Source organism: Cyrtonyx montezumae, unplaced genomic scaffold (genome assembly GCF_038088225.1).
Source record: "Cyrtonyx montezumae isolate F1298 unplaced genomic scaffold, pur_monq_1.0 scaffold_51, whole genome shotgun sequence".
NCBI classification, from domain to species: domain Eukaryota; kingdom Metazoa; phylum Chordata; class Aves; order Galliformes; family Odontophoridae; genus Cyrtonyx; species Cyrtonyx montezumae.
In genome coordinates, this window is record NW_027072058.1 from 1,014,079 (window position 1) to 1,025,414 (window position 11,336).

The window sequence follows — 11,336 nt, forward strand, 5'->3', positions numbered from 1 at the left end:
ATGTCACACTGCAGAGCTGAAATACCACTTTCCACAAACAATAAAGCCTTTCTTAAAAGATATAGAGACCCTTCTGCCTACCCCCTCCCGAGGGCCCTCATGCTGCAAGAGATACAGGAAATGGGCCATTTAAGAACTGAACTCATTTGGAGAAACAGTATTAGACAAAGAAAACAATGCAACTATTTACTCTAGCTGGCCTGCAGAGAGACTTGTGTCATAAGATACGAAACAGAGATCTCAACACTATGCTTACATATGAAGTCTGTATGTTTGGTAATTTTCCTTTGCTTAAAATGCTTGTTTGAAGTTATCTACTTGAAAAAATACATTACAGAATGACTTCCCTCTTCCAGCACAGCAACCAGAGAACTACGACCTGGCACAAACCAGAAAAAGTGCAAGTCTAAAGCAGAAGGAGCACCAACTCTCAGTCCAGGAATGCAATCTATAGGCTCCTCCAGCACTCAAAGCACTCTGTAAGAAAATGGTATCTTCTGCACATGAGCGTATCGATACGTGCCAGCGTGTCAGGACTTCAGAACCACTGCCAATCTCAGCAGACAGTCACATCGCCTAAGTGCAGTCAGGTGGAACATGCAACAAAGACTGGCTATTAAATATTTACCAGCTGAGAAAAATAATGACAGCTGCATTCCAACATTTTTAAGGAGAAAAAACCAACAAAACCAAAACAAACCAGAAACAACCAGACCTACAGACTACCAATCTCAAATCATTTGATTGATATCTGTGGTTGCATGAGTGCCTTTTTTGTTTCTTCAGTCAAAAAGAAACTCACTGCTAGCTCTACGAAGAAAAACCCAGCTATCATCAGCATAGGCAGAGCACAAAACACAGCAAAGCTGCAATCTTCAAACAATGTAATAATAAGCAACATTAAAGCAAGAAACAAAAAGCAACATCTCTGGCAATACATTCAACCAATTACAAAACTATACCACGACACCACGCAGAACAGTTTGTGTAATAAATGGCCCTTTATTGAAAACAAGTTATTGTTCTGGAAACTGATTTCTTACCTGTTCCAATTTGAAAATATGCTGATTAAAATAATACTGAAGCTGCTCATTTGCATAATTTATGCAGAACTGCTCAAAACTGTTGGTTTCGAAGTCTTCAAACCCAAAAATATCAAGTACACCAATGGACAAACACTACAGGAAGAAGATGTGGAAATCTAGTTAAGCAATCTGTCAGAGCAACCAAACCCACAACAGCAAACCATCACAAAGTGCCACAGTGTACACTGATAACTTTGGAACAATTGTTAACAGATTTTGGTTACGTAGCAGTTACGTCTATGGCAAAAAAAAAAAAAAAAACAAAAGTAAATATTACAAAGAAAATTACCAGGGACTGCAGAAGATTCTAGGTTTATCCCAGGTACCTGAACATGTCATTCATAGCATCCCTGACAGCTCTAAATACACAACTGTCACTGCTTTGTGAGAAACTTACTGTAACAGATTCCTCCATGTCCTTTTTATTAAGGAGTGCATGATTAATTCGTAGGACAATCCAGTCAAACAGAGCACTGTACAAGGACTTTGCCATTGAATCACGAGCTGTTATTGCCTGAAGACGAAACAAAGTTCATCATTTTGTCTTTAAAAAAAAGTGCTTTTATTTCAGACAGCTTTACTCAAAGGTTACAACCCCACCAGAGACAGATAAATACAAAATCTTCCTTCAGTGCTAATCGCTCATGTTCCAAACACCCCTCACTAAATGTAGAAGTGTACCACATTAAGTTTTTATCGTAGCCAAAAAGAACCAAACTTCATTTAATTAAAATAATTCTATTAGTACTCTTCCACTCACCTCACTGAGACTATATGGCAAAATCAGCTTATCATTAGCAGTCACTGTTTTTCTTTTTGTGAGCACTTCCACTAGAATTTCACGTTTGACCTTCAAAACAAATAAGACCAAATGTTACTGCCATCCTACAACTCACCAGCAATAGCAGTAGTATTTATTTCCTCAGAGAAGCCAAGCACTTTGAGAACATCTATCATTCATCCACAGCTTTACAAGTTCTTCAATTCCTCTAAATTACTCTCAGCTTAGATTCACTGAGATGTTCCCCTATGGTGGTAAAGCACACATCTCCAGGAAACTAATTCCTGCTCAGCTCTGATTAGCAAGTAAAACAGGTTCTGCTTCCATGCTACAGGCTACACTGCATCTCTAATCCCAGAAACGTCACCACTTCCATTCTTTCCACCCTCCATAAGATGAATGTCACAGATGTATCATAAAACAAAGAGACACAGCATGCTGGGCCACAGCGTGCTCAAGCAAAATGCTGAGGTAAAGGACAACAAACAGGCATTCCAAGCACCAGAGCTAGAAAGTAATTACTTTCAAAAGCTGGGAAAGAATGTCCAGCACTTCAGGAGGTCCTACTTCCAATCCTTCATCACGGCCTGTAGCTTTCTTCTTGTACGTCACATTGCCCAAGTAAAGAATAGCTGAAAGCACTGAAAAAATCCTAAGGAAGAAAAATTCACTTTATAAGAACTTTTCTTATGAGTGAAAGTTCATTGTAACAGATTAAGACCCAACTCAAGAATTTGTCCAAAAGCACTCACAGGTGCTCAGCTCTCCCTGATTCCTACTTAATCGTATGTGCTCCCAACATACACATGTTGCTTATCACACTTCATGAACATTAACAAGATGACAGTAACAAAGGCTGAGAAGTCCCACTTACTGTTTCCTTGTTGCTGAAAGAAAACCAACCATCTCCATTGCTTGTTTTAATCTTTCAAAGTCATGCCGGAGATCTTCCCCATCTTCAATTTTCAAGTTACACTGCAAAAAAAGCCTCTTACTTAAATGCAAAGAAGCCCAAACATCACCAGAACACACAACGTATAATCTGCTTTCTTTGATCTTTAGCACAACAGCAGAAAGACAACAACTATCAGTGCATTTGTAACAGATCACCTGATTGAGGTAGGAATAATCTTCAGGTTGCTTGAGGTGAAATTCTTTACGCTCTTCTTCATTGACTCCAAGTAGCAAATAATAAAAGACATGGTAGTTCCTACATATAAAGAGAGTCAAATACATTTATCTGTCATGAAAAGGTATTGATTTTTCTTTTATCCTATACTTCAAAATGCTTTTAAACTCTCATTATGATCATACTAACTGAATTAATCTCTTACCTTTCATCTTTTTCTTGGGAAACAAGACGAGATTTTTCAAGCAGGTACTTTTCAACGACAGCCCTAAGGAGTCCCAAAGACAGGAAAAAATAATGAGGGGGAGAAAAGAAAAGACTTCAGAAACATCAGAGAGCAGCTGCCAAGAGAGTCCAAATAATGAACTCTGCACCAGTATACAAAAGTTCAGTTATGGTGTCTTAAACTTATTGCTCAGTGGCAAGCTATTCTCACAGCAGAGTCTCAGTAGGACAGTAATGTGGAGACAGCACAGTCTTCGTGTGTTCCTAAAGCACACAGGTCAGTTCCAGACGAATCCTGGACTGTACTTACCCTCGGACAACGCCATTCTCTAAATAATTGACTTGAATAAACTTTCCAAAACGGCTGGAGTTATTGTTATGTGCTGTTTTTGCATTTCCAAATGCCTGTAATAAAGCAAAATGAGGTAATTTTCATTTAAATTAAATAGGCAAAGTATTACTAACACCTAATTCATTGTTCAGCCTCCTGGTAGATGGCAATACGCCCAAAATGTTATGGGAATGGAAGCATATAGATACCCAAAACTGACTTAAAGAAGCATCCACTGTTCCTCCCAGATCTGTACACGTTTATTATTTGCCTTGTGCAATAACATTTTGGAATCTGACAAAGAAAAACAAAGTTAGATGCTTTTAAGAGTAGGAAAGGTAACCAGTACAAACATAGGATATTTGGTCAGAGGAAGACAGTGCAATCGCCACTTTTCCATAGAAAAGCCACTAACTTTACCTTATTCCCTAATGTACTGCTCCTACACAAAGTTTCCATGATGAATACAACTCCTCTGTTAGTGAGAACAGAACATCCCGCTGATAAAGTTCATATTCACATTCACAGTAGTGTATTCAAAAACAGACAAACAGAAAATCTGCCTCACAGAACCACACCATACACAAAGGCCTGTGACCTCTGCTGCACAACACTGCTGAACACAGCGGCACTAAGAGGTATTAGGAAAGTACAGCACAAACACGAACCACTGTTCCTATGCACCTTCAACACTTCAGCCCTTCAGTAGTTACCAGAATATATATAACACAAACTGTTCTCTGCATGAGCCACATTTACAAGCTACAAAGATGAGCTACTACACCTAAAGGTCCAGTAGAATTAATACTGGGAATATCATTAAGACACACAGCTAGGAGCTGGTAACATTTAGGTTAATAGAAACTTGTTGCCCTCTTCATATGCATAAGGCAGTCCAGAAGATGAAGAAGAAATCAAATGTAGAAAAACACATCAGTATTTCAGAGTATCAGAGTATTTCCAGCATTCCTGCCACAGTATTCCCTCTTAAAGCTCCAAGTAATGAAAGCCTCCATTAGGAAACCCATCTCTCCATATATAGAACATGAGTGGAATGACTTCACAAAAATGCCACTCTTTTCCTGCACACACTCACATCCGGAGAGTGACAGTGAGCACTGCACACAGCACTACACTGCTCCCAGTTTTGGAGATTTGCAAACACCTTTTTATAAAGTTCTCCAGCTGAAGCCACCAGATAACCACCAATAATGCAGGCACCAGCACGTGGATTGGCTATGCTTCCAGAATTATATTTTAACATTAAATATTCTGCCATTATAGAGTTAAGAAATCCCATAACCCTGGTGGCTTTCTGAAAAAACTTCTCTTAGTGATTACTCATACAAGCAACGAATACAGCTTCAAACTAAAGGCTCTTATGACCTCATATGTCTGGTATTTAGTCAAAGCATATAGCGAATTCTTAAAAGCTGACCTAATATTATCAGTTTTTAGGAAAGTCTTCATCTTCTGAATGGTTTTCCCACAAAGGCCTTTAACAGTCACAGCTCTTTATGGAACATGCCGACTCTCTGTGGAGGATGTCCTTTTATTTTTTGGTAACCCTTAACACCAGACCTAACCTCCAATCACTGCTACCACATCGCTCTACACACTTCGATGAGCTAGCTACGTAAGAATGGACATTACTAAATTCTTGGTTTTTCCTAATTTTAATGTCAAATATTTCACTGTATAGCAGTTAGATATCTTTTATCTATTTTTTCTATAAGGTTCTCTTAGGTTAGACTTAAGCTGTCGTTATCTAGCCATCACACCACAGAGGGCATTTTCCAGAGACAGTTAGCCAGGTGCACTGCACAGAGCTCAAATTCAACCCTTGGTTTGCCCCCAGAGAGGCACCCACATCTTTAGAAAGCAAATCCAGAAGATGTGAAAGGACTAGATACAATTTTAGTTAAAGTAAGCATTTGTATAACCGAAGCTATTTACTGCTCTCCCTAGTGAATCCACGAGGAGACAGATACAAATGAAAAACTAAAACTAAACCACACCAACACAAAATGCTAGCTATATAAAAAGAGAGGAGTTAAAATAGCAGGGCAAGGCCAGCAGGAATCAGAGCAGGGATGGACTATTCTGGGAGTCAGGAAGTCATCCAACCCATCCTTTCACCTCCAAATGCAGGAGGCATGAATTGCAAGCTGCTATTCAAAGCCCTCACAGCAACGACAGCTTCTTCAGCATTCAGAAAAGAGACAAATTCTCTTTTTTGTTGCTGTAAAAAGAAACCCCCAAACACATGTGTGTTCCTCTGCCCCAGAAGCAGAACTGAAAACCTTATTTAGTACTTCCATAAGAATTCCCCAAATCTGAAAAAGCTATCAGTTCCTACGTAAGCTGCTCTGGCAGAAGCACCCCTGCACAGGCCACCCTAACACAGCGAAGGACAGGGATCAAACTGCACACCCTGGAGGAGGAAACAACTGCTTCAGATGTGAACTCAGCCTGGCAGCAGTGGTCTTCTGCCACAATACCCACTCATCACCATGGAGGTTACAGTGCTCAGGGTGAGCCATGCTGTACGAGCTCCTGGGGAAGCCAGGACCATCCACACAACACAACCATACGAAGGTGACGTTTCCCAAGGGATGTGTGCAGCAGGGAGAAGCACGCAATGCATTTCAACAGGAGCAGCCCAGTCACATCCAACCAAATGGGAAAAGGAAGTTCATTCCTTCTCTGATTATGATTCTTAAAACAAACACAAGCGGAAAACAACTACTTTCCCTTAAATAGAATTGCCTTCACCCACTAAATTTATGCACAGACTTCCATGGCAAACGCAAACAGAAAGCAGAACCGAAGCAGCACAAAGCTGAAAGCCATCTCATACCAGAGCCACACACACAGTAGCAAGGAAAGCAGAGCTGAGAGCAGATTGGTTTGACCTGTCTGCCACAGAACAGAACAACATTTAACAATCTTCTCAGTATTCCGAGCTGCAGAAAATCCCCCAGTAACACCGACTGCTCTGTTGAGTACTTAACTCATGTTTAAAACTTTTTTCTTGAGCCAATCACTTACTGAATCCTTCTTGGATTTTTCGTTTTATTTGGGTCTTAATTCTTTTCAAGGAATGGTTCAGAGACATTCAGAAATCTTCAAGAACACATCCAAATGGGAGTAAATGATGCTTTCCAAGGTAATAGAGTAAAAGGTTATGACAACTGCAGGATTTCCCTCTGTCCTCCCTCTTCTCATCTTCCAGCTCAGGGGGAACCAAACATCAGCACAGCACAAAAATAACTTCTGAACTAAACCCGAGATACTAATGGCTACGACTTGAAACACACAGCAGAGAGGAAGGAAGCTCTGGCTCCCTCTTACTATGGCCGTTGTCACAGTATCCCATCCCCACACTTTTCTGCTGCTTTACTAATTTAATTACCTTGAAGAATCTGGTAAGTGTTAGAGCCAGTACAAACAAAGCCCAGAGAAGGAGGAAATCCGACTTCCCACCATTCAACAGCAGCTCACATCTGTCAGGTCACGTCAGGTCCCCATGCTACACGCTGCTCGTACCAGAGCTACATTTGCTTTTCAGCCCAGTTATCCAGCTTTCCTTTCATACGAGCTGGATGTCAGTACAGCTACCATGCTAACAGACATTACCCTAAATTTAAGAAAAACATATTGCCGTGTTTTTCACAGCTTGTACTTATTTTAGAGATGGATAGTTAACATAAGAAGAACCTCAGACCCTGCAGTCTGTACCTGGAAACATGCTCTGACATTTTTCCCCTATAATACAAAACTCTTGTAAACCTCCTCAGTACGTATGGAAAGGTTTACCTATCTTGCTTGAGCCTCTATACATTAAATAACAGCTCGATTCAGTATTCCAGATTTGACCCAAGCAATAGTTCCCAAATGAAAATTCTTCTTCGGATTTCATCTGTAAGCAAACTGAGCAGAAGAGTCAATGCTGGAAGGCACAGCTCCAAAGCTCCTTCCACTACTGCATGTGGCAGCAATTGTGCCTGGATCGTCTTGTTTACCTCCCCTGCCTCAGTTTCACAGACTTAATTCCCCATATGATTGGAAAGGTAATATTAAGCAACATCCGAGGTCATATTCCCTCACTGTACAGCTGGGACAGCTTCTTCAAAGTCTAGAAATCATGCACAAGGAGCTAGAATATTAACCATAGTTTAGCCTCACAATAATTACAGCTTTAAACAGGGAAGCAGGATTCAGTAAGAAATACATTTCCAAGTTCATTAAAAATATGGGGATCCAACTTCACATCCACCTCTGTAGCAAAGTAATTTTGCTCACCTGTCCTGTGACAGAAAGTTTGGCCTTAACTCCTTGAACTTGGGAGAAAGGTCAACCTATAAACAGACACTTTACTTATGGGTCAGAAAAAAAAAAAGAGAGAGAAGAGGAAGTTCTGACACAAAATGCAACCTAATTTTATATCATTAAAGTTAAGGAGACAGATGTCAGTCAAAAGGACATTTAATCTGTGGACACTCTTTTCACGAGGACTCAAAATATAACATTCTGAAATAGTTCAGGTGCACTACAAAATTGTTCGTGCAAAAAATCCCCTGGAACACCCATTGCAGAAAATTTCCCTTCTACAAGTTCGGTTCCCCTAAGTAAAAACCCAAATGAGTCACACAAATGATTTAAAGCGACCAACTGTAATACAAGCTTCAGTCTGTTCCTCCTTGAAATCAAGATTTGCCCCAGGTTTGATTTATCTTTAAAACTCCTCTTATTATCTGGAATTGCATGAGAACACTCACACTGGGAACTCTGGAAGCATCACTGTGCACTAACCGTGCTCTGCAGTTTGGTTTGATTTACTTCTCTAAAAGAAAAAAAAAAGCAGAATCGTTTGATTTACTTCTCTAGGATCTCAAACCTACTGCAGATTTTTGATGTGCACTGCAGTTATGTCAGAGATCCTTCCCCTTTCGCAGTATTTGGAAGGACGGGTTTACACTGAGTCAGCCTGAGACTAACGAGCAGCCTCAAAGAAGAGGAGTGAGAAGTCTGTCTCACAGCTGCACAGCAATCCGACATTTTAGTGCAGATTCTAACACTGCTGTTGTGATACATCTGGCCAGTTTGAAGCTGACCATTCCAACTGTCATACTCCTAGCTAGAGCGTTTTCCTCAAGGAAGACATGACTGAATCCTCAGTGGATGACTGCAGAAGCTGCACTACTTATGGTAACCTCACAGACATCTCATGGAAATTCCCAGGCTTAAAAACATTTACCTGTGACCGTAGCAAAGTTAGTGTAAATCTGGAATCTAAGGATACAGACACTTCTCATTCAAAGGACAAAAAGCCACGCAGTACTTGAGACAACTGTGCCATGTCCTGCACACTCATGTCTCAAACAGTTAACAGTACCAAATGCAGACAGATCAGCTGATCAAACAGAGCTTTCCACAGTGACCCCTTCCTGTTTTTCTGTTTAGAACTGCAAACTTGAACTCCAGAAGCCAGCAAACCTCAACCTTACTTCTGCTTTCAAGAAGCAGAAAGCAAGGCAAAAAAAAAAAAAGCAAAAAACTCTGGTGTATATTCCTCATTCTCTACCAAAAAGCCTTCAAATCATAATTATAAATGTGACAGTTTAAAATCACTTAATAGCTTTTAGGTAGAAGTTAAAAAACATCCTTTAAGGAAAGTACTACAGTTGATCTTGCTGTTGAAGACTTCAATCAGCTTTCAGTTTTTCCTTTCAGATGAGAGAACTAAAAGGAGATGCTAAAACCTATAGGACAAGTTTAAGTTCACCCTATCCCAAGCAAAACCAGAGTACCCCTCACCTCATGTTTTCAGATTTGGTTTCTACTGGAAACGTTGTAGTAACTAAATGCCATAAGAGACTCTCACTTTCTCCCCAGCTAGCAATGGTACCATTTTCAAAGCAACATCTGTAGAAAGGAAATCATTGCCTCACCAAGCAGTTTGTAAGAATGCTGCAGGGCACACGTACACACAGGCACGAGTACACCAAGCTGTGGAACAACCTTGCTAAGAAAAAGTTTACTTACTGTTTCAGATTGTTTCAACTGCCATCAAAACTAAGATGATACACAACAAGTAAGCTCTGTTCTGGAACGCTGGCATTTACTGGCGGAAAGTTAAGTCAAATATAAATTAAAAGCAACAGGAAGTCAGCAGCACAGCAGGACATTTCAAGGAAAACCAATTAGAAGCAGTCTAGCTACAGGGCCATACACCAACGCAGCCCAGAGATACTTAGAGCCCAGGCCAAGGAGGTGAGGCTCAAAGGTAGAATTCAGCAGCCATTATTTGAAGGTTTCAGAAAACAATTTTGACAGAAGGTGATTTTAGCATCAATTTACCTCCAGAACTGGTCCAGCTCCTAGAATAGTTCTCTCCACACCACTTGCGTACCCTTTCTGGCTCAGTGCTGTGAGGCAGTGAATTAAGAAGTTTGTGCTTTGAGTTTTTCCAGAACCACTTTCACCTGATATAACTATGCACTGATTTATGTGTTTTTTAAGCATTGTGTGATAAGCCACATCAGCAATGGCAAAAATATGAGGCTCCAACTTCCCGAGTTGATGATTCTCATACAACTTGACGTATTTAGGATTATAAATGGGCAAGAACTTGAAGGGGTTAATTGCAATCAGAATACTTCCTGCATAAGTATAAATTTTGTGTTTAAGAAAGCGGCATTTGAGATTTTCTAGAAGTGTTTTCTCTGTTAAGTTGGGAATATTGCACAAGTCATCAAAGTCCTCCTGCTGCCACGGAAGAAAACCTCTTTCAACCAACCGTCGAGCATCCGTCTCCTTAGACAGCAGTTGCATCTGGGCATATTTGATGGTCCCATCAGTGTTTCTTTCTTGCAAAAGAAAGTAGTACCCATCCTTTTGAGGATGCTCATCCTGAGCACGACGAGGCCAAAGTAAAACCCTATGAACAGGAGAATCATTTGTATCAAGTACCCATTCTTCACCACCTGTTTCTTTCACCTCCACGAGCACGTAATTTTTTGAGACATCCAAGTTCAAGATATTAATTACATCCTTGATGACATCTGAAGACGTGGTGTCCTTAGATGCTGTCACTTTGCAGCAGGGAGCACTTTCCGTTGAGAGCTGGGGGTAAATATGAAGATTATAGGCTGCTTTTGTCTGGCAAACTGCACTGTCTGCATCTTTTAAACTCATTCTGCTCCCAACTGGGCTTCAGTCTTCTGCTCTTGCTTAAGATGCAGTACCCATCATCTAGAAAAAATGAAATTAAACAAAATTAAAAAAATATATAGAAGAAAAATAAGTCAGGTGTTAAAAAAAATGTGTACAAGACATACTAACATTATTTTCTGGAAGATGAAGATTAGTAACTAAAGACAGGCAAACTGCTGACTGAAGAGCACCATTTGTGATCGCCAGCATTCATTTCAGTCTTTTTAGCCTACCCTATGCTGTGCATAACTATAACACTTTTGCTTCTATTCCCATGTCCTCCCCTCCTTCTCATTATGGCCACAAAGCAAACTGAACTGGGACAGACATCTGCGTGAGGACTTCCGTGTTTCCACAGGTTAGTTTTAACTCAGAGGACTGCCCTGACCTGGTTCTGTCTGGCTACACAAACATTTATTCATCCTCCCACACAAACTCTCCTTTCGAGCAGTGCAAGCACTTCTACTTGAGGCAGAAACAGGGTCTGATCACTTCTTAAATCAGCAGTGCCATGAAATCTGGCAGGAGGAGCCGCGCACAGGTGCAAGGAGGACAGTTCTGACACTG

The 11,336-nt window shown here is 40.5% G+C and overlaps 1 protein-coding gene across 9 annotated transcripts in view; it reads right to left on the reverse strand.

The window, feature by feature from the left end:
- The window catches only part of MYO9B (myosin IXB), a 32,528-nt gene extending 21,720 nt beyond the window's left edge, over positions 1-10,808 (reverse strand). For all 9 annotated transcript variants that reach the window (XM_065748794.1, XM_065748793.1, XM_065748791.1 and 6 more), the window contains exons 1-9: positions 9,915-10,808; positions 3,531-3,625; positions 3,201-3,263; positions 2,977-3,076; positions 2,741-2,841; positions 2,389-2,518; positions 1,846-1,935; positions 1,483-1,599; positions 1,044-1,178 (exon numbers count right to left, since the gene is read on the reverse strand). In XM_065748794.1, the coding sequence (XP_065604866.1) occupies positions 1,044-1,178; positions 1,483-1,599; positions 1,846-1,935; positions 2,389-2,518; positions 2,741-2,841; positions 2,977-3,076; positions 3,201-3,263; positions 3,531-3,625; positions 9,915-10,751 (1,668 nt within the window). In that variant the 5' untranslated portion in view covers positions 10,752-10,808. The remainder of the gene's footprint in view (positions 1-1,043; positions 1,179-1,482; positions 1,600-1,845; positions 1,936-2,388; positions 2,519-2,740; positions 2,842-2,976; positions 3,077-3,200; positions 3,264-3,530; positions 3,626-9,914) is intronic.
- Positions 10,809-11,336: the final 528 nt, after the last annotated feature.